The sequence below is a fragment of the Bombyx mori genome, chromosome 5, assembly GCF_030269925.1.
Source record: "Bombyx mori chromosome 5, ASM3026992v2".
Classification (NCBI taxonomy): domain Eukaryota; kingdom Metazoa; phylum Arthropoda; class Insecta; order Lepidoptera; family Bombycidae; genus Bombyx; species Bombyx mori.
Window position 1 is genome coordinate 973,798 of NC_085111.1, and position 23,593 is coordinate 997,390.

The following is a 23,593-nucleotide window of genomic DNA, read 5'->3' on the forward strand; positions in this document are numbered from 1 at the left end:
TATCGTATACCGGCGTATAAGCGCATCGCTTGAATCCCACAGACAGGTACCATTTTATCTAATAAAATAAGCACTTAACGCATGACATGGGATTTTTTTGGGCACACATTTTTATTAATGACTTCCACGCATGGGGTTTCATTGTGTTATAAAAATCAAACCCACAAATATACAATTTTTTAAAGCTACTACGAGTATTGGAGTGGTTAGCGGCATCGTCTCGATGCCTTTTGGGTTTCGGTAAGGACTTAACATCAAGTGGTCCGTGAGCTCGTGCTATGCAATTAAAAAACACATCATAATAAGTGCACAATATAGTAGATGTTAGGGAAACACTGAGGAGGATAATAAATATACAAGCAAGCAATATAAATACAAATTAAAAAGCAATCAAGATTGTATACAGTTAAATGCTTAAGGTATTTGAACAAACATTTAAAAACATACCTACGTGTTTTTGAAAAATATTATTAATTGTCTATAAACATACTCAAGAGTACATATTTAATTCAACTAAATATTGTACTCTCCCGATGTACTTGATCATTATAAGCACGGCAGAGACCTTAATGACCATCGTACTGAATAAGCCGAAATATTTAAAATGTCATTATCATATTGTAAGTACAAATTTTACTTCTTTCACATTATCGTGAAGCCTACTGTGCCGGTATTTCATACAAAGAAAACCAGTTTAATTGTGTTATTTTCAAAACGCTTTAAGGGTCAAATGAATTGACAAAGAAGATAGGAATTATCTGTGTGTAAGCCACCTCCGACCAGTCATATGTGAGGTCACTGTATAACATCGGGGGAAAGAGGATTGTTGAGTGGATTTTTTGGAATCAAAAAAGTATATTTGAGTATTTTAATCTTATTTGGAGGCGAAGCTGTGATCCAAATAATGAGTCTATTTTTAACTTCATACCTCTTTCAGTAAATATAATCGTCATCAATAGCCTACAACTCATCCAATACGAGCCACTGTATTTTTTTTATTGCTTAGATGGGTGGAAGAGCTCACAGCCCAAAATTAAATCAATCTTTGGGCATCAATTCCCGAGGTTGGTAGTTTCGTAAAAGAATAATAGTATAAAAATATTATAAAGTCCAAATTGAATTGAATCGAAATGTGATTTATAAAGAAAATCATTGCAAAAATAAAATCGTTTCGAATAACAAAATACGTGCTATTCTCATATTGGAGGCGCCGGGTATCGATCCCGGTACCTCTCGCATGCTAAGCGAGCGCTCTACCATCTGAGCTACGCCCCCAACGGAAAAAGCTTGCAAAAATTACTAATATAAAGTCTTATTATACAATATTATTTTCAGTTAAATTATCAAAGGTTATTGTAAAGTTTAATTACTTCACTTTTGAAACGGAATGAGTGTATAAAATATTTCGTGGTTCTTTACAAAACACAAGACGCCATAATAATATATTCTGATAGAATCAATAATGTTGTTTGTCTACTTAATCTAAAAGATGCCAACAGCTGAGCGAGTTTTCAAAACGATAATTGTAGCTATAAAATACTTCTTTACCGTATTATACTTATTAGCTTATGAATAATAATAACACGTGAAAACTTTTTGAAAATAGGTATATAAGTTATATCTATTTTTAAAGGAACTTTATTTTATTTCGTTTTTAAGACGTGGCAAACATCCTGTCAGCTTATTTAAATGTTTTCAATCAAACAGAAAATCCATCATCCGCTTTGATTTGTTTTATAGGAATTACTTTTTATACATATGCGATTATGAAATATTTTTCATCGTGTATTAAACTCTTACAAACCTATACTGATATATATACGAGTTGTAGCCAACTTTTTTTTGTTTCCTTATTTGGGTGAACAAGCTCATAGCTTACTTAGTGTTCAATGGTTACCGGAGCCCTATCTTTTAGGACTATTTTCAAGCGTCATTTGTAGATGGATATGTTATGGCGGGAACAGCATAGACGCGGGTTCATTTCATAGACAGGCAAAAAAGTCATTTGGAAACACAATTGAATGCAATGGCTCTAAGAAGTATGGACGAAAGCGCTCCAGTGGCGCGTGGTGCGATGCAGAAACGATTGTGACAGGAATATCTTAAAGTATTCAACTTCCGAGATAACACGTATCAAGTAAAATATGTTTGGAAATTTTATTTATCTACCGTTTGTACATTTAAGGTCTCCGTAAAGGAACTCATTTTCTTCACCAGTTTTAGATTCTTGGGCGTCCGTCACCATTGCAGATTGCCACCAGACGTATAATAAACACTCCAATTTGGGCGAATTTACAGCTTCAACCTCGAAACCTTGGCATTCAAATTTAAATTTAGATGAATAATTTATGAAGAACTTTTCCAATGAAAATGTTGTTTTTATTTGTCTCATAGAAATCATCAAATCAACAAGGTCGAGCGAAGAGGTTCACCTTCCAATCTACAGTGCGACAGCTGGAGCGAAAGAAGCTTGCCGAGAAGTTGTCCAAAGAAGCTGACCTCAAGGAGCAACAGAGAAGAACCGAACTGGAGGCCATGCGGAGGTAGGATTTGGGGATAGCCTTGTGATTTTTACCAACTAGGGAGATAAAATGAAGACGTGAAAACATATCTTCACCAAAAACGCCATGGGAACAACGCGTGTCTGTTACGCTTTCACGCCCAAGGTACTAAACAGATTTTAACGAAATGTGGTAAGGCGAATCCTAGAAAGATATAGCTTTTAATTCCATTGGGCAGCGTAGGTGTTCGCCTACGTGTTACAAAGTGAAAGGCGAAAGATTCTTCAGGTGGAAAGCTGCTTGTTTAATATTTGATAATATGATATTGTTTTATCAATTCTATTAGAATAATAGTTTTCCTACCCTTCAAACCGCGACACATAAATGCTTCGCAACAGAAATAGGGGGAAGAGTGATATAACTTAATTAGAACTCCGCAGTACACCCCACCAAATCAAAATTAGAATGGATTATGATTGTATAATATTTGAACTAGTTAAGAGTCTCGGCTTCATTGCCGTATTTCGGATTCCAGGGTAGAAGAAGAGTTCCAACGTAAGCGTGCGAGGGAGAAGGCGAATATCAGACAACAGCTCCGGCTGGTGAGCAGTGGAGCCGCCAGCATGCCCACCACCACCCCACACTCTAAAGTAAGTTCGTCATGTCGATGTCGACCACCATGGTCCACATCTACACATATCCACTACTAAATAAAATCTTATATTTGACAAAATACATGGTTTGAAAATGGACGTAGAAAAACAGAGTGTATTTGTTATTAAAATTTCCAGGCACGCGACGAGCCGGACGGTTCCTGTCGGGATTCTCCTGCCGCGGAGAGGTCCCGGGACTCGCGCCAGAGACACAGCAATGCTTCCTCGGAAATCAGCGCCAGGAGCAAGAGTACCACTCCCGTGAGTACAGTTCGACGCCGGGGTTATCTTCTGACAGATTGTAAACCCTCGTCTGTTCTACTATTATAAGATATTTTTTTCCTTTGCACTATAAAACAAAATCTTTGTTATCCCCCTGAATTGTCCATAAGAGTCGATGTAAAATATACCTTTACTTTGCGAAGATTTTTTGCGAACAACCTCTTTATACCGAATTTTCCACTATCAATAAAAGTGCCAACCCAAAGCCTTTATAACGTTCCCACCAATATGACCCTTAATCTTAAAATTAGTATGCGAATCAGGTTCGACAGGTTTGAGAAAAATTGTTACCTACCTAATGGTTTTTAAATAGAAAATACCTACTGCAATTTGATAAGAATGTGTTGTCATTTATTAGTAGAGGTTGTTCGCTATAACAACATGAGTATGTAATGTTGATGTGAATAAAACCTTTTTTTTTACATTATAACAAATGGTAGACCAACCTAATCTTAATATAACAAACCTCAGCTTACCGAATTACTTGATATAACGGATATTAATTACTTGTTCTTCTTTTTTTTATTGCTTCGATTGGTGGACGAGCTCACAGCCCACCTGGTGTTAAGTGGTTACTGGAGCCCATAGACATTCACAACATAAATGCGCCACCCATCATGAGATATAAGTTCTAAGGTCTCAAGTATAGTTACAACGGCTACCCCACCCTTCAAACCGAAACGCATTACTGCTTCACGGCAGAAATAGGCAGGGTGGTGGTACCCACCCGCGCGGACTCACAAGAGGTCCTACCACCAGTAGTTCTCTTCCGATTTGTTATATCGAGGTTGCACTGTATTTTCAGTGCATAAGTAAAGTTAATACATTACTTATGTATGTATGTAATAACGCTAATGCGTGCACAAAATAAATACTGGGTCAAGTACAATAGGTAGACCGACGTACGCGATGCGAGTGCTTCTGTTACCATATCGGTAACATTGTGTACGACCAGTCGATTGAGTTCGATTCATAACAACTATTGTCAGGGATGCCAACACAGGCAGACTTGGCTTACAGTTTTATTTAGACCGGTTCAAGGATCGCGTGTTGGTAGATAGTTAAATTAGTTAACTGCAGTTCTGCGATTTATTATTTTGGATGGACGTTGTGTCTTATGTACCCTTTATGCCATTTTATTTAGGGTTACACTTGATCTAATTGCAAAAATGTCTAGCATGAACATCGATTCGTTCTCGCCATGATGACTCAAAATGTGACCTAAATTAGGCCACCCATTTTCAAACTACATTAACCCAATATTATGTATCTCATTTGTTTCTTTTTTCACGTCTTAAAAACCATCTACTAAGGATAGTAATGGCAATATCAAGAACATTTGAAAAAAAAATACATATCACACAATATGAGCGTTTCATTAATCTGTACACACACACATCCTTGCAGATCCGTTGCGTGGAGTTGTCGGAATGGCGCACAGAGCGTGCGGGTCGGGTCTACCGGGACTGGGCCGCCGCGCAGGCGCACGACCACCCGCCCGCCACCGCTCGCATGCCGAAGTCTACTCAAGCACTCTACAACGGTTAGATTACGATAATAAACTAATTAATTAGCATATCGGTTCGTCTGCTGCTACTAGCCGGAGCCAAGTCTCAGTTGCATTGGAATAACTGCTCTGGCTATTTCGTTGGGGCAAAAACAAAGCAAAAAAGGGGTATTGAAGTCCCAGTACTTCTCGTGATGCAACTGATTGTTTTTTATATTGATTTTCATGCAAGATTTTGTGCTGTTACTTCGGATATCGTTTCTAAGCACAGGTTCACACAGACTCCCCTTGGGTGATCCCCCGAGAACGGTTCAAGTCACAGTTGCATGACAAAGCATCACTTCGCCTCGTAGTTTCATAGTGAACGTTGAAAAGCACCATTATTCGCAGTCTCGTAAACAACGTACTGGTTCCACTGGGTCCCTCACGTGACCGGACGTGCATTATCGTTTCGGCCGTACCACTGACACCGATCGAATGTGGGCGAGGTCTCCGGCGGCGCACTTTATATTCTGTTATTGTAACTGAATGTTTGCGTAACGTATTAACGGGTGATATCTTTATTTCACCCTCTAGTTGATTGGTATCGCGGCCGATAGTCGACTGACAACAATAGCGCGCTATACGTACGTAACCTGATGCGATTTATAGTCGAAGGAGATCTACAACCGTAAAGTTGTTTTTCTTCTTCTGAAAACCAAATTTTGTTACATTTTCTTTCTTAGCCACTTAACACTTTTCTAAAGAAGTGTTAAGTGGCTAATGATTGTCACGGGGCAACCTGAGGAGGTCGTGGCTGAACCTCGCGCTACCATCAATCTAATGCGCGGGCACTAGGAGGATGGGACGACGCGGCGGCGGCTGCGGTTCGTGGTCGTTATCGTCGCCGAACGTACTGTAGAACAGCAACCCGATCGGCGGTGTATCGAAAAAGGCTGGTTCTGACCCAGCAGGGTATCCCAAAACACTAGCAGCACCGCCCGGTCATCCTCACGGGCTGCCGTACCGCGGATACCGGCGTTGTTGGCCGTCGCCCTCAGGGTGGTGCCACGAGTTTGATTGTAGTTTTGACAGGGGGAACCCCCCTACTCGGCTTGGTTTTTGTTCCGGGGCGGATATCACATCGGGTGAGAGAAAGCAAGAGTCATTTGGTGGGTAGGGCCTTAAAACATCCATGAGTCTACATCTAACAGATCTAACATCTATGAGATCGGCGATCCCTGTCCGAATTTAAAACCGTTCAAGTGCAGTGAGCGGCAGAATTACATGAGTAACTTAAGTTCTGTAATCATCATTATGTGAATCTAAGTTAATAAAAATAATCTAGATGGCGTCGGTCATTAGATTACTAGGTAACGATTCGACGCAAATCTAGTTGTGTTGATTACGCAAACTACCAATTTTATCCTAGTTTTTACAAGTTTTAGGATAAGTTCTCAAAGAGCAATATTAAAGAATTTTTATTTTTATTTTTTTTATTGCTTAGATAGGTGGACGAGCTCACAGCCCACTTGGTGTTAAGTGATTATTGAAGCCCATAGACATCTACAACGTAAATGCGCCACCATCTTGAGATATAAGTTCTAAGGTCTCAGTATAGTTACAACGGCTGCCGCACCCTTCGAACCGAAACGCATTACTGCTTCACGGCTGAAATTGGCAGGGTGGTGGTACCCACCCGCACGGACTCACAAGACGTCCTACCGCCAGTAACTAATGTTGTTGTCAATCTACATGTGCAGCCGCGGAGACGGAAGCGTTTAGCGGCAGCCCGCGCTCCGACAACTACAGGCTTGAGTTCGCGCGCGGCCGTTCACCCCGCACGCCCCGCGCCCCCCGCCTCGTCGCCGCCGGCCGCACCCCCTCCTCCTCGGGGTCCGAACTCTCGCTCAGACAACCCATCAAAATCAGGTATTTGATCGTATTCTAAATTATAAAATAAATAATATTTCAACTACTCAACAAACTAACAAAATACGCTTTTATAGAAAATTCAACTAAAAAATAGAAAAGAAATTTGAATTAAAAATAGTCTAAAAAAATGATTTTATTGTAAATAAAAGATTCTGTTACAAACATACAATACGTCTGAAGCTAATAAAAGCGTATTAATAAATAATAATTTTCTCGATGCTGTTATGTCGCGGCCTAAAGTAAAAAATTCTAACTAATTATTAACAGTTGAATTGTGTTGCTTCTGATAATTATGCTGAACAATAGTTTGTTTGTTTTTAAACATATAAAGCTACAAAATAAATATGTTCTATAATTATTATGTTATATGAATGAAGTAATCAAATATATAATTTTAAAACAATAATACCTGCAAACAACGTAAAAATGCATGATACAATAGTGAAACTAAGCTTATTAGTAAAATTAAATCTGAGATGATTACAAATTATAATTAATAACAATTATTTTCTCTTAAGGTGGTGATTTTGTGGCCGTTTAGAGCTAATGTCTAACTAACTCATACAGGTGAGTGCTTTAGTCGCTTGTCAGCGCTCTACGACTCATTGTAGGTGCTTTGAGATAACGACGCGCCGTAGATGCCGAGCTTTAACTGTAAACAAAATAATATGTTTTCTAATAAAAATAATAATACTAAAGACGAGTGTCTTATGGATATCGGGTTGGAACGAGGCGTCATTTTCTATATCGTTTTCTGTAACGGAGACTCGTGGTCAGGTCACGTCTGGACGTGTTTACCTTAGATAAAATAAATATGGTAAGCAGCCGCTTGGCTCTGCCCCCGGCATTGCTGAAGTCCATGGGCGACGGTAACCGCTCATCATTAGGTGGGCCGTATGCTTGTCTGCCTTTAGCGGCAAAAAAACTATGTTTTTTTCAACTAATTAATTTATATCGTTGTACGATAAAGTCTAAATAACCAAATAATAATTGACAAATCCTACAAATACAATAATACGCAAATGTATGGCAATAAAAAAATAGATTGTATATTTATGCTGGATTGATTTGTTCCTGTTAGAAGCGATAGAATACTATTATATATATATATAGCTACTCGTTAAATTTCCGTTAATTGGCGAGGTCCAATACAAAATGTGTCCGCAGATTATAATATTTAGGCGCGCTTAGAAAAGTTTAAACCAGACTTGCCTTTAAAATGTACCACTATCACATCGATGCCGAATCGTCATTATTAAGTGACGTATTTAACACGTGATTTGGACATGGTTAGTGGCATGACCGGCGATGGTGTAGTGTAGATAGGCAAGATAAATTAGTACAATAGGTATATTAATAGAGTAGTTTGATAACAAATTATTTTTTAAATTTTAACACTTTATTAACCAATCGTACAAATTTAATAGCATGCTTGGTAATTGAAAATGATCTAAAGCCTAAGCATGAAAATACGGGCGAATTCAGAGTGCTTGTAAAATTTGCTGGTGGAGAATCTTGTTTGACAATCAAAGTCAGATGAATAAAATGTATTGGTTAGTTTGTATTACGATCGAATGGAGTAACACCATTACCACCCATTTCTGACTCGGTGGTGCAATAGTTAACGCTCCTGACTGTTGTGCCGAGGGTCGTGGGCTCGATTCCCACGTCGGAAAAAAATTATATGATGAACAGGTTTCTTTATTATGTATATATTTAAACGATGATATGTATGTATGTATGTTAGTCTCTGGTACCCATAAAAGTGGGAATCCTAAATTGGGACCTGATGACCGTGCGTGATTTGTTCCCAATTATTCTTATTAATATAATTTCATTTATCTCATTAAAGATTCAAGGAATTATTGGACAATTTGATCCAACATAAGTGGCATGGGATCCGAAATCCACGATAACAGTTTTGCAAACTGTACCTTTCTTTATGTAATTGATTCTAACGTTTTATAGAATTCTTTGCGATCGTTTTAGGATAATTTTTCTATTTATTGATATTCAATCTATCATTCACTGTTCTAAAATTAAAGTCTTAATTTGAATACACAAAAAAAACGCTATAAAATTGATTTTGCTAAAACTAGATTCGACCTCAGTCGATTGTGGTGTTAATGTAAACTCTACGTTTTGACTCATACTGTATGATGTAATTTTCTGTAGCGATACTACGAAAGAAGATTCTGAAGAGCCTGCTATAGTGCCTACGCTTCGTCCATCGGTGCCCGCGCGTGCCTCTGTCGCTATCCGCTGAGCACATACGGCACAATCAAAAGCCTTGATGGAAGAATAATTCTTATTTTAAACTTAAAACTTTTATTGGAACATTTAAACTAAAACTGACTTTGTAATAGTGAAAAATAAGAGTGCTTTTAGCAGTACATTTCACAGACGTCATGATGTGTCGAGCCAACTTAACTGTCTATGAGCCAATTAAAATATTCATGAAAAGGATTAATTTCGTTGAATTATAAAAAAATATGCTTTAATCGGTTTCTTGCGATTATAATTCTGTTAGTAATTGTAGTAAAGTCAAATGTAAAAAGAAAATTATTTAAAAAGTACCTTAGAAACTTAAAATATTACTAAAGAAACTCCGACACGCAAATAAAAAAGCCAACTGATTTACTCGAACATGCTATTTGTCATAACCACGAAATGTGTCCAACTAACGATTTGAGAACGTTAAACCTGATACGAACATGTCACGCTATCCTCTGGTCAGCTGTTTGTGTTGCAAATCTATCAAAACGTTTTAGTTCTAACTAAAAACACATTAAGGACAATTTCTGACGTTTAATAGTCGAATACTCTACAGTATTCTTTTATATTCTTTGAGAACAAACCATTGTTGTCCGATAAATTTCACATATACGCCATTATGGAACCAATAAACAATAGGTTATATTTCATATTATGTTATAATATGATCTATTGTCGTTATAAAAAAGTGTGTTCAGCAACACTCATAGCGGGCCTGTTTTACTACGGCTGATATAGGCTACAAAAGTTAAAAACGTTTCCCCGCCAATTTTTGACACAACGCGCTAAAATAAAACATGGCGGTCAAAACCATAAACAATAAAGGTAGTTGTATATTTTAAAATGTATGTATGTATGTAAGCGTATAGTTTTATATCTTGATGTATTGACTCCGAAGAGTGCTTTAATGTTATAAGAATATAGTTTTTTATTAAGGAAAAATGTAAAGGAATCTTAATTTTATAGATAAGTTTAAAAAGTCTTCCAATTATCTTAAATATCCGAGCTTTAATATAGTCTTAAATAGAGTGCAGTGGTGCTATTCTTAATACATATTAGACCAAGAATAATATTATTGTATGTTTAAATAAATTACGTTAATAATTATACGATATATCGAAAGATGAAATATGACTTGTTTTAAACGAAATTTTATGTGTTTTACAAGAGAGCCCGGAACATTAAAAATTCAATTATTAAGACGTAACAAATGGTTTCTGACACTTGTTAACTCTTATTGTAATACTTGATGGATTGTTTAAAGTGCTCTCTTATCTTTGACATTTTAAAGCAAATAGAGTATTCATCGATATTTTGGATAATATATAAATTAAAAATATGCTTATGTAAAAAATGAAAAAATATATTTAAGAACTTTTTTGGATTTTTATTTATGTTTTAGTTTGTTTTTTTCTTGTCACATAACCCCAGCACCGATTCTTGTTTTCTAACTACCTAAACACCACCACCAAAACCACCACCACCATAGAGATAACGACTAGCCAGCGGTCGGTTCTAACTATAATCGAAATCAAATTAGAACCTGAATACATATTGTGCCGACCCACCCGATTCTTTAACGATGTTCAGTGTTATACCTTTGTCCTTACACGGTTCTTAAACAATATGTACCTACTATATATCCACTGTAACCAAACCACCTTAATTATGTGCTTTAACGGGTTCAGTCTAAAAGGCTCAGTTGTAAACTTTTTTTCGTTTTCTGAATATATATTTTGTTAGCACCTGATAAATAAAAATAAGGACAACAATTAATCATTATTGAATTTGATTATGGACAATTTATATGAATTGCAGCAGCTTAGGATAATAAAGAACAAATTTCAAACGGACTTCAGTACTTACTTTTGAAGTTGTCGTGGCCTAAAGGATAAGACGTCCGGTGCATTCGTATATAGCGATGCAACGGTGTTCGAATCCCGCAGGCGGGTACCAATTTTTGTAATAAAATACGTACTTAACAATTGTTCACGATTGACTTCCACGGTGAAGGAGTAACCACTTAACACCAGGTGGGCTGTGAGCTTGTCCACATATCTAGGCAACAACAAAAAAAACATAATAATGAATATTCCGGGAGGTCGCTTATCGTTTTTTGAATTTTGTAGCAGTTCATAGGCGATTAATTTCAGGATGTGAATTCTTCTTTTTTCTTCCTTATCTATTCACTGGTAGCCTAAAGGGCTATTCCAACTACATGCGGATAAGTGAGTCCACGGCTTAAACCTGAGAGAATTTGCTAACACTAGCCCTAACAAGTGCGATGTTTCACAGAGGAGAGAAGTTCCGGCGAGAAACTCAATTCTTCGTATTGTTTAAAACTAACTGAATTTCAGTCGCAATCTAACAAAATATACAATTGCTTGAAAAGCAAGTATAAACCACGTAACATTTTTACTGACGTAGATTAGCAGATGAGGCTCTATTTGATCTGACAGTTGATTTGATAACTATACTTGAGACCTTAGAACTTACATCTCAAGGTGGGTGGCGCATTTACGTTGTGGATGTCTATGGGCTCCAGTAACCACTTAACTCCAGGTGGGCTGTGAGCTCGTCCACCCATCTAAATTTGATCAAGATCAACTCTAATTGCGCTGTACAACGGATCTCCCCTCAAACCGGAGTAGGATTTCAACAATGTAACCTATTAACAGTTAAACTTAATCAATATTTAGTTATGTAGGTACATGTATGAAAACAGCCATTTGTAAAAATACTCCCACTATGTTGTGCCACGTCGCCTGATGGGAGTCTGTGCCGAAATCCTTTTCTGAAGAATTGTCAAAAAAAAATTACAGTCTCAATTCAATCGGTTCTATGGCGTACGAATGTGTAAAGAATTAAATATATCACATAATTGTAACCCAGTTTTTAATGCATTACGTGCCATACTAAACCATTCCCTAACCAACCCATACGTTTTCGACGTAGTTTGACTTTTACATTTAAATCGCTCGAATCTAATGAACTATGGTGACGTGTCCGAAAGGGTAGTTATGACCGGGGCGCGGCGGTAACCCGGTTAAGCTCGGTCGACGGACTCTTGCTGATGGATATTCCTGATCGATTGTCGTAATACTAATGCTTTGTTTGTTTTGTTACCAAATAATAATGTGTACGTTTTTTTCTTTCTTATTAACATTTTGACTGCCATGTAGCGATGCCCTAGGTGGGGCACTGAAGTAATTATGTCTATTTCTCCCTTCGATCTTCTTACTAAGGCGTCGGTATATCTAGTAGACTCTGGGAAAGATGAATCCGAAGATACTGAGAATGAATCTATTTCTAAGAGACTTAAAAGACCAAAACATTCATTAACAAAGAAAAGACGGCAAAGCTAGTCAATCCAGGCGCTTAGTAACAGAATACGACATAATTACTTCAGTGCGCCGCGTAGGGCACCGGTGACCTAAATGGCAGTCAAAGGGTTAATTTCACAAAGGTCACAGTATCTCTAATTCGACGAAGACACGGTGTAGGATATGTCAATGATTATATTTTGCCTACCAGAGGAAAAAAATTCATCATTCACAATTTCAAAACAGATGACCCGGAAGACTAAACAGAACTTTTTTATGGTATTGTTATGTGATGTTAAGTCGTTACTGGAACTCATAAAGATCATAAGGTGAATTCAATCTCCCACCTTGAGACATGAGGCCGAAATCTCAATTGTATTGAATAACCGCTGCATGACCTTTCAAAACTAAAACACGCGTCACGACTACATCGCGGCCTTGATATGTAGAACGATGATGTAGGCTCACAAAAACACTACTTCTCAATCGGTTTCTCTTTGTTGAGGAACGTGACTTTTCTATAGTTTTTTCACTGATTTTCTCCACCTATCCTTACCGTTTGCCACAGAGCTTTGTTGACTATCATTTCTAACTGCTGGACTTTTATTGCTTAGATGGTTGGACGAGCTCAAAGCCCACCTGGTGTTAAGTGGTTACTGGAGCCCATACACATCTACGACGTAAATGCACCACCCACCTTGAGATATAAGTTCTAAGGTCTCAAATATAGTTACAGTTGTGCTTAGTGCGAGATTTTTAACGTCCTTGATAGCATAAAAGCTAACTCAAATTTGTATGGAGTTGGAACGTTTGACTACGTTTGCCGCTAGGGGCGCTGTTCCAACTGCATACAAATTTGAGTTAACTTTTACGCTATCGAGAACGTTAAAAACTCGCACAAAGCACAATTAATGCATAAAACGCCTCGTCAGCACTAAATTGCTCCACGAAAGCTCTTTAGCCATTCAAAATAAACGCCAATCTATAAAAAGCACTAATAATAGCTACTATCGCGTTTTTAATTTATATCGGGTATTTATACCTACGTCTAACGATAACTATTGTCATAGAAGAACTGACATGCGCATGACATATGACGTTGTAGAAGGAAATGTTTTTAGTTATGTAAAATAGTGAGCATTTGGAAAGTTGTGTCGGTGGTTAAGCTTAAACAAAGTTTTTGCTTGTAAAGTTCGAATTGAATTTTTAAGTTTTTGTTTGGTTTAAGAAGACTTAAATTTCTAAAATTCGTAGACCGGAAACTTTTTTTTTTCTTAACTCATATTTCTAATGTAAACTATATAACTGTAAATTCAACTTTTGGAAAACCCTAACTTTCATTAAAGTTTTCTAAAATAGTGTAATAAATGGCAAAAATTAATTATAGCTTTTAGAGTATGCCTTCAATTTTGATTTAAACTTGGATGACGATATTAAAGCTATACTTTAACTTAAAACCAAAAAAGTAACCAATAAAAAAAACTGAAAAATATCGCGAGAGGTGCGTTCACACCCGGCGACGTGGCGTATGAAGACGTACCGTTGGGATCCGGCGGTTCCGCCGTCCCTTTCTCTCGCTCGACGTCCCGTCAGTGTATAGCGTGCGCTCACAAAGCCAAGCTGTTGCCGAACATAGCTGAACCGGCTTCCGCTCCGCCGGTACTCATACCGACACCCATACCGGACCGGACCGAACCGGAGCTCACCGAAATACTGGAGACGGTTACGATCACGCCGCCTATTAGGACAATGACGGCGAAATCGGAGAGTGGAGTTAGGGAAGCGTTGGAGGACAGAGATCCTAACAACTTGAATCAGCACTTACAGGTACCGTTCTGTTGTTTGTTTGGGATGCGATATAAGTTCTTTTTACTAGCACATACCTATGGACTAATGGCATAACTGGTGTTTAGCGGTAATTGGTGTCCATAAGCTATAAATACTTCTCTGCAGACGTCTTTACGTAAGGCAGACAGCGACTTGGCTATGCCCTAAACTTGCGGAAGTCTATAACTTACTGTAGCCACTTACCGTCAGGTGGGCTGTATGCTCCTGACGTCTGCAGTCTGTCTACAAAGGTACTTAAAAACGTAGGGAATTATGAGTGTGTTAGTATTTGTTTGCTTTTTGCGAGTCGTAGACATATTTATTATTACCCTTACGACTTAGTCTCGCTTTGATTGTTGTATAATAGTTTCGAGTATCAAATACTTTTCAGTCTTTGTGGTCGCGAAGGCTAAAGTGTTGTATGACGATATTTTAAAATTGCGCTACTATGGGTTAGTACCAGCCCTTTAAATATTAAGGATGTTACTACGAATGTGCCCTTTATAATAATCAGATTTTTATACCTTAGAGTCTTGGTTTTATTATTGATCTGAGTCGGTGTGACGGTCCGTATGAGTATATTTATTCTCGTTTCGTAAGTGTTTCCAGTAATCATAAGCTGAAAGTCAATCCAGGACTGAGTTCACTAAATTACATTATTTTTAATTTGTATGTTGACATTAATTACTTTATACATTTATTTAATTGTTGCTAAATTTTAAATAGGAATATATTTGAAGTTGTTCAGACTGCTCTTTAGCCTATCTTCTCAGGACTGAGGCTCTTTAGCACCGGAAATACTTTATTTGATGATTCGCTAATTACGTTACACGAGATTCGATTTGAATTATTAGTTTTATTTCAATTGTAAATATTTGTTAGCTCTATTTAATTTGATGCAATACTACCATTACTGCCTAATCTCAAAATTAATTTTGCGAAATTGCCAACACTGTACCTAGTAAGAGCAGTTCTTCGCAGAATCTCCGACCGGATTGGACACGCGAAGCGCGAACCACTAAGAAGATCCGGCGAGAAACTGAGTGAGCTGTGTCTGTGGGTTAGTTTACTCGCCAGCTCCTTCGTCGCAAGTGTCGTCGCTTGTTCGACGTTCGACGTGAACGATAACCGGTGCTTGAGGGTAAAAGCACCGTTAGAGGATCGGGAAGGATATGAAATGACGTGTTTTGAGCGTCGACGATTGTTTGCCATTCGGTCCGCAAGATCGAGACTGTAATGGGTAGATATTCTCAATGACCACTACTTATCTTTAGTTAGCTACCGAATCGCTTAGATTCAACAAACTAAGAATGTCGCCGAGCCACGAAACTTCACGGCTATTTCTCCTTAGAGACTTATATTCATTTCGCCCAAGAAATGTATGATACGGAGATATCAGTGCCTGTGTCTAATGCATTCCCTATCCAAGACTCAACATAGGTATTAGGGAAGAATTCCTGGAGAAATAACCCATTCCATCCCGAACCATTTCAGATGTTTTAAAAGAGATTAAATTATATTTTAATAGGATTTGACGTTAAAATTATTGCTTATAATGTAGCATAGTTTTTTGACATGGACCATGCCATTTAAACAATTTACTCATCTTTATGAGTTTACAAAAAAACGGGTAATAATTATAGAGCATAATATTCAAATAACATCTTTTGTAGTTATGCAAATACAACCCTTAAAAATAGATTCGTGTTTCAGCGCCGGACGCGAAATTTACATAAAACAACTGAATAAAAAACCCGTTCATGATATGTGTTATGTTATTTTGTTTAAGTGGCAAATGGAAAATGAAGGTCGAACCATGAAAAGCCCTTCGTTAGGTGACGTCATTAGCCGGACTGGTATTCTTTGTTTACTTTGTAACAGTTCGAAAAAGAACGCCATTTTATTGTTATTGCTACGCGTCTACGTAAAGGCGCTCTAGGTATATATTTACTTAGTGAATCATTATTATTTTAGGTTGAATTGTTTTTACATCCTTTTGGATTTCCGGAGCTTGACTAGCTTATTAACTATTGGAAATCTCTGGCTTTGGAAATTAAAATTATTTAAACGTTTTTCCTAAAAGTATTAAATACTGTAAGCAATGCCTTGAATCCTATAGGATTCTTAATATGCGCTATACAATCACGATACTTTAGTGATATTAATCACCAGAGATATTAATTTGTTACATCAAGCGAAACAGCATATCGCTTCAAATAGCCAGTTTAAAATTATTTTATGTTAAGCTAACGCCATAAGATTATTAATAAAATCAGATTTAGTGAATAATCAACGGAACCCACAAATTCTGTATTCGATACAAATATGTACTGGTGGAATATTACTGGTAGTAGGAGCTCTTGTGTGTCCGCACGGGTAGATACCACTGCCCTGCCCATTTCTGCCGTGAAGCAGTAATGCGTTTCGATTTGAAGGGTGGGGTAGCCGTTGTAACTATACTGAGACCTTAGAACTTATATCTCAAGGTGGGTGGCGCATTTACGTTGTAGATGTCCATGGGCTCCAGTAACCACTTAACACCAGGTAACACCAGACCGTAAGCTCGTCCACCCTACTAAGCAATAAAAAAAATTGAAAACAGTAAAGTGTACATATAGTGTAGTACCGTAGTACCGCAGACGAGCACACGGCCCACCTGATGGTAAGTGGTTATCGTTGCCCATGGACTTCAGCAATGCCAGGGGCAGAGCCAAGCCGCTGCCTACCGATTATTGTCAGGATTCGTATTATACAGTGGTATAATACGAATCCTGACAATATTTAATGAAACAATAAGGGAATCGCGTGACCACTGGCCGGGCGCCCGCTGTGAATTACTTAAGCCTTCCAGTTTTCTAATTAGATGCCCAGTACTTTCAACCCGGCCAGAACAAAATAAACCTTATCTGATTCACGCAAGCCCCTGACATTTTCGACCACCCATTTTTCATTTTACATATTTTAATTCACTTTTCAATTATTCAAATGGATAATAAATCTGTTGAGTGCATATTATTGCATGATATTACTTTAATACGCTGATTTGTTTTTTATTAATCTTAATTTATGACATAAATTATATAGGTGTTTTGAGTGATAAGATTATATATATTTTTTTGATTACAAGGGTAATAGAGGTCACGGCCTAACTGGTGTTAAGTGATTACTGGAGCCCATAGATGATAGAGCCCACAAGAAAATTCCGCCACCGACCTTATGACATTATAAACTATGGAATCGTTCTTTTTTTATTGCTTAGATGGGTGGACGAGCTCACGGCCCACCTGATGTTAGGTGGTTACCGGAGCCCATATACATCTACAACATAAATGCCGCCACCCACCTAGAGATAACAGTTCTAAAGTCTCAGTATTGTTACAACGGCTGCCCCACCCATCAAACCGAACCGCATTACTGCTTCACGGCACAAATAGGCAGAGTGATGGTACCTACCCGTGCGGATTCACAAGAGGTACTACCACCAGTAAATACGCAAATTTTAATTTTGCGGGTTTGGTTTTTATTACACGATGTTATTCCTTCACTGTGGAAGTATATCGTGTGAACATTTGTTAAGTACGTATTTCATTAGAAAAATTGGTACTCGCCTGCGGGGTTCGAACATCGGTGCATCGCTAGACACGAATGCACCGGACGTATTAACCTTTAGGCTACGACGACTTCAAAACTTTAGTACAACGACTTCCCCACCCTTCAAATTGGAACACATCACTGGTTGGCGTTCGAAATCGGCAGGGCAGTACCTACCCGTGTGGGTTCACAAGATCCTACTACCACTTAGTTGCTACAGAAGCTAATTCGTCATACACCAAAGAAATTGCGATGCATGTTGAAATCGGCGATATGACAACTTCGTGATTATTAATGATTAATAATGTCAGACCACAAAACAATTTACCGCATCACAGTGTAGACTGAGATATAATCACACAGTATAGGATCTTCAGGTAAAAGTTTAAGCCCAGTAGGTAGATGCTTTCAGCTTTAGCACTTCGTTGCGGCTAATAGGATTCATCCATGTCTGTATGTCATCAACATCTAGATATACCTAAACAGAAAAAGACAAAACAGTTGGGCACCATTTTCTTTTAAGTATACACATAAATACATATATAATGATATGGAGTATATCAAAATGAATAATCAATATAGCCTTAATTGTGTTTTCTGTGATATAATAAGTAAAAAACATTTAAAGCCCTTAATCTCTTTTAAAATTAATATTAAAAACTAAATAATAAACAGTATTAATAAACTATACAAAACTGAGCTCTCTTTTTTAGTGAATGACAGACTTCACTCCATGACAAAAGTCCTTTTAAAAAACTAAAGAGTTTTAAATGATAAAGGTTTTTCTTTATACATATATCACTTTTTTTTTTGTTTTGTTCAGTTTAATTTCATTATTAAAACAATATTTTTTTGTTTTCAGAATCAGTTATATCAAAAAATATTAGTTAAAATGAATTTAAAATTTTAGATTTCAGTGATTACGGCCGCTTGGCTTGAGGTCAAAATCTCAATTCTAATATAAGTTTCATTAATGTAATGTTTTTTGTACGACAGTTCTTCATAATATAATACGTAAGGTTTGAGCCCCGTAAGCTCCTAACCTACTGGTTAAGGTTACGCTAAAATGGTCTCTCATGACCATCAGGTTAGGTATGAAAAAAAAAACAGTCTGATACTAGAGTTTGCATGTCCGAAACTAAACTACTAATACGTAAAGCAGGTAAAACCTTTTGATAATGTAATTAAGTTGTTTTAGGTACGATAGTTTGATCAGCGTCAGATAACAAAGTCTCCGTCGCCCTTATTACGCGCACTGGTGAGCTTCAACTACCAATAAAGATTGAGCCGTTGAAATGATTAACTCATTCACCGATCTCAGGCTTTACAAATATTGGTACCTACTAAACAGGTACTACGACCTTATAACATTGACACACTAACACGCAAAAACTAATCGACTTTCCCTCAATCAAGAATTCAATTCACTCAGTCAAATAGGGTGCAAAGCGATTTCGCGTGAATACTTCGGGGCTGGGCCAATCAGTTTATAGTGCCGGTATTTCGATGGATCATTCGCATTCTTCATTCCGTGCTCATTCTTTTAAATATTGAAGGCTACAATATTTTAAGTAATGAAACCTTGTGGAAATTGAAAACAGTAATCTAAAACAATTTAATTTTGTTATTATATAGGAAGTCGAATGTCTTAGACGAAAAAAAATTTTTTTTTCTGTCGTCCATCCATGACCACGGTAACTGTAACAAAACAATATTCTCAAATGTATTTTATTTATAGTATTTAAGTAATTATGAGAGTTCGCTAATTATTATAATAAGTCCCTAGTTAGGGAATGATGCAAAAAGCAATCATTCTTGAAACGGCGCATATGGTGGGGAATGTCTACCAGTGGTCTACGACACCAACCACCAACGACTCTATATTCTTTGTACGGTATCTTTGAAAAATATTTTTAATCGATCTTAATTTAGTAAATATATTGATGGAATCTCTGGCGGGAATGCGTGGACCGAGGCTGTGTGAACTGTTTTATTTTGTTAATTTAAATTTTCTTCAGATAAACGTGAATGATGAAACTGTTTAGCGTCTTTGAAAGGCCACAAATGTGGTAAAATGAGACAAAGCCGCTGGACACGGCTTCTCGAATTCTTCAGCTGCTTTGCTCTGCCCCTGGTATTACTGACGTCCATAAGCGACGATAACCACTCACCATCAGGGGGGCTGTGAGTCCGTCCTCCCACCTAAGCAATAAAAAAAAATCACCCGATTGAGTGCGGCGACGAGATCGTCTAGTTGTATCTGTTTGAAATTATTTTGTTTATTTCAATTATAAATATATGTAATTTTAAATTACAGATAGTATGGGATGATATAATAGGCGAGCCGGAAGGCGTACGTAGTCCGGAATGCGCTTGGCAACTCAGCCACGTGTGCTTCAGACAAGCCAGGAACTGCTGCTACACTTTGCTTGCTGTGCTGATTGCCCCTCCGTGTGCCCTGCTCCTCGGCTGTGGGTGCGCGTGTTTAGCATTTGAAGTAAGTACCCACACATACAAGGTGTAAAGCCGGATCTTCTCGGCGGGTCGCGATTCCTTCGGAGGCTCTCGGGACGCTGTTAGCTAGTCCCTCCCCTCCTGGCTAAGCCTTTGCTCGCACACCGGCCCTGGTTAAACTGGAAATGCCTCAGGGCAACCAGTAATCCTTCAATCATAAAAAAAACAAGGTGTAGGGGAAATTCTAGGGGGTATTTTACGTTAGTTAAGAAAAATTACTACACCCTGTACATCACTAAATCAATTAACTAATGTGCAAGTAACTATGTACCACTTTCCAATTAACTGTTCTTTTCAATCATCTTATCTACTCCTTTTATTTCCCACTTCCTTAATTTACTCCTATCCACTGTATTAAGGAGGGCGTGTTTTGAAATCGAGATTAGTATTACCATCGAGATGGTATGATGGTCGAACCTTCCTGTCATGAACCTTTCTGCCCATACATTATTGGTTGTAGACCTTCTTGTGAGACCCCACATGTAGGGACCACCGTCCTGATTACTTCAACCGTGAAGTAGTAATGTATTCTAGTCTGAGGGGTGGGGCAGACGTCATACTGTAAATGCAATTGAGACTTCGAGCTTATGTCTCAAAGTGGATGGCGGTATTCATGTTGTAATTCTATAGGCTCCAGTAACCACTTAACAACCAGCGAGCCGTTAACTCATGTAACCTTCTATGCAATAAAAAAAATAATAATATAGTCATTGCAGGATTGTTTCCTATTTTTAATACGTTTTTAATAGCTACATACGTATGTACCTAGTCAGGTCATAAATTCTGTCACATGTTTAATGTAAAATAATTGAAACAAGTTTATTCATTATGTAACCATTCATATACCAAAATGAACTTAACAAAACATAGATTCTTATGACACTAAAGTTTATTCAAAATGACCTCCGTGATTTTGAATACAGGCCTTCAATCTGCGCGGCCAGTCGTCTATCGCAGCACGAACGAGGTCCATGTCAATATCGGTGGCTGCCTTAATCAAGGATGTCTTGAGTGACTCCAAATTGGGATGAGGCTTTGAGCACGCCTTTTCCTCCAAGTGTTGCCATATCTTGTAATCTAACGGATTCAAATCTGGACTGGAGGAGGGCCAGTCTTCGTGCCGGATGAAGTCGATTTCACGCGCCGCCAGCCAGTCTTGTGTGATCTTCGCTTTATGAGCTGGCGCCGAATCTTGTTGGAATACCCAGTGCCTGTTATTGAACATGGTATGAGAAACAGGTTCCACAAGGTTCGTCAGGACTGTATTTTGATACCCAACTGCATTCGTTTTTACACCTTTCTCACAAAAATGTACCTCTGTAAAGCCCCAATCAGAAACTCCCAACCATACCATGAGCGAGGATGGAAAATGACCTCGTTGGAGACGCGGAATACGTTTGCTCGCTTCTTCACTACTGTGTGCGTACACTTTATCATTTTGTTTGTTGTAGCTCTCTCCTACGGTAAAAATTTTTTCATCCGAAAAAAGAATTTCCCGATATTTTTTTCCCGCGTACCGCTTCAACAAAGCGCGGCATCTCTGCAGTCTCAGGTCCATTAGACGAGCATTCAAACGATGTCTTGTTTTTCTTCGATATGACCGAAGCCCTAAGTCTTCATTTAACCTTTTCACCGTGGTTCTGCTTAACCCCATCTGAAGGGCCAACAGTTTCTGCTTACGTTTGGGATTTCTTTGAATTCGCGCCTTCACAGCTTTTATCACTGCTGGAGTCCTAACAGACCGAGGGCGACCACTTCTTGACCTGTCATCTACACTAGAGTCTTCATTGTATCGTTTGATGGTACGATAAACGAATCTTTTGGTTATATTCAAAATTTTCTGTATGTTAAAAATTTTGAATTGGCGCGTAACCGCAACGATGCAACGCAATAACTGCAACACGGTCTTCTTTAAGCGTCCTCTCCATATTTAAAAATGAGTAAAGTTCTAAAAGTATACATTTTTATTTTCATGAACAATTCGAAATTCGAATTCAATAAACTTTTTTGTGGCCAGCATTCTAAAAGAAAAGTTTTTACTGTGTGACAATACTTATGACCTGACTAGGTATATATTGGTAGTATGTATCGGAATCTTTGAACATGATTTTGAACCCCTTTAAAACGTCGGATTAACTCAAAATTTGGCGTATTTAACAGGGACCGATGATAATTCTTATTTTTAAGCAGTTAGACCCGTTATTTACTTTCGGCAGTCAAAACAACATATTCATTTGAGCGCCTTCTTTTTTTTCACTTAGATTAAATTTGAAAATGTTGTATTTGCCTGGATGTACATTAATGAATAATTTATAATAATTAATGCTATTTAAAATAAAAAATGAAAAATAAATAATAATAATAAAAAAGCGTAGGTTGGTCTTTTAAATATATTATCAAAATGATAATCCTTCTACTCAGATCTGTCAATAAAATATTTGACACCGTGCATCCCACGCTTTTTTTACAATTTTTTTTTAGTTAAGTTTCTTTAGAATACCTGTTTTTTAGTTTTTGTTTTAATTATTATTTATTTTAAAATGCTTTACAGCAAATTTGGTGTACCGCTCCGTGCTTGCGCTCGCTGAAGATATACTGCGCGTCGTTACGCACTATGGTGCAGGCGTGCATGGCTGCGACAGTGCAGCCCGCAGCGGAAGCCGTCGGCCATGTTTGTGGTCACGTTCGCGTCAACTTCCGCCGAGACGCAGCCGAAGATCGCGATTTACTGATCGTATAGTTACAACCAATAATTACAGACAATTAATTTTTATATCAAGTAAATATGGTCTTCTACTACCATATTCTACCATATTATGTAGTATGTAAAATATCAAACATAATAATAGATTACAATAAAAATATATCTTAGATTAAAAAAAAAACAACAACGGCTTATATTATTTTTAAGATGCAACTGATGCAACAAAATTTCTTAGTTATCGCACCTGAAGTGCCTTCCTAGAATAAAAGTATAATGGTAATCTTAGTATAATTGTAAAGCAGTTGTGGTATTTGTGATTTTGAAATGCACTAACTATACTAAATGATCTCATATGCTAACATGTAACATCTTAATAAATCTTTGAATAAACTTATTATTATTGTATTGTTTTCAACCTATTTATACCAATATTATGACATAAAACTACATTAAGCTTCTTGCCGTTTTTCTCTGTTGTGTAAGTACATTGCGTATGACGCGTG

General features: G+C 37.6%; 2 protein-coding genes, 1 long non-coding RNA gene and 1 other non-coding gene across 10 annotated transcripts in view; 2 read left to right on the forward strand and 2 right to left on the reverse strand.

Moving 5' to 3' along the window:
- The window catches only part of LOC101747074 (uncharacterized), a 118,323-nt gene extending 107,814 nt beyond the window's left edge, over positions 1 to 10,509 (forward strand). For 3 of the 4 annotated variants that reach the window (XM_038010874.2, XM_038010875.2, XM_038010877.2), the window contains exons 15-20: positions 2,395 to 2,543; positions 3,037 to 3,151; positions 3,293 to 3,415; positions 4,844 to 4,979; positions 6,686 to 6,854; positions 9,033 to 10,509. In XM_038010874.2, the coding sequence (XP_037866802.1) occupies positions 2,395 to 2,543; positions 3,037 to 3,151; positions 3,293 to 3,415; positions 4,844 to 4,979; positions 6,686 to 6,854; positions 9,033 to 9,123 (783 nt within the window). In that variant the 3' untranslated portion in view covers positions 9,124 to 10,509. Of the gene's footprint in view, positions 1 to 2,394; positions 2,544 to 3,036; positions 3,152 to 3,292; positions 3,416 to 4,843; positions 4,980 to 6,685; positions 6,855 to 7,375; positions 7,425 to 9,032 lie in introns of all 4 variants that reach the window. The other variant, XM_038010878.2, reaches the window with a different exon arrangement.
- Positions 1,203 to 1,275, reverse strand: TRNAA-AGC (transfer RNA alanine (anticodon AGC)). Its single transcript has one exon. It is a non-coding gene; the product is annotated as a tRNA-Ala (tRNA).
- On the reverse strand, positions 6,971 to 18,615 carry LOC110385199 (uncharacterized). 4 transcript variants are annotated; one of them, XR_009973112.1, is made up of 6 exons: positions 18,569 to 18,615; positions 18,201 to 18,350; positions 15,240 to 15,512; positions 14,806 to 14,900; positions 13,995 to 14,192; positions 11,769 to 11,925 (listed from the first exon to the last, which is right to left on the reverse strand). It is a non-coding gene; the product is annotated as an uncharacterized LOC110385199 (long non-coding RNA). The 4 variants fall into 4 exon arrangements; XR_009973111.1 differs by lacking the exons at positions 11,769 to 11,925; positions 18,569 to 18,615 and adding an exon at positions 6,971 to 7,509 and having other exon boundaries at positions 18,201 to 18,548; XR_002430512.3 differs by lacking the exon at positions 18,569 to 18,615 and having other exon boundaries at positions 18,201 to 18,548.
- LOC101746801 (caveolin-3) lies at positions 14,029 to 23,484 on the forward strand. Its single transcript, XM_038010880.2, has 3 exons — positions 14,029 to 14,281; positions 20,190 to 20,369; positions 22,938 to 23,484. Exons 1-3 carry the CDS (start codon positions 14,204 to 14,206, stop codon positions 23,124 to 23,126), a joined length of 447 nt encoding a protein of 148 aa, XP_037866808.1. The 5' UTR covers positions 14,029 to 14,203; the 3' UTR covers positions 23,127 to 23,484.
- The last annotated feature ends 109 nt before the right edge of the window (positions 23,485 to 23,593 follow it).

Bases quoted from the DNA above. Each gene is read 5' to 3' on its own strand.
- LOC101746801 (XM_038010880.2), top strand. From the start codon at position 14,204: ATGACGGCGAAATCGGAGAGTGGAGTTAGGGAAGCGTTGGAGGACAGA. The intron at 14,282-20,189 runs GTACCGTTCTGT...TTTAAATTACAG, and splicing joins ACTTGAATCAGCACTTACAG to ATAGTATGGGATGATATAAT. The intron at 20,370-22,937 runs GTAAGTACCCAC...AATGCTTTACAG, and splicing joins GCGCGTGTTTAGCATTTGAA to CAAATTTGGTGTACCGCTCC.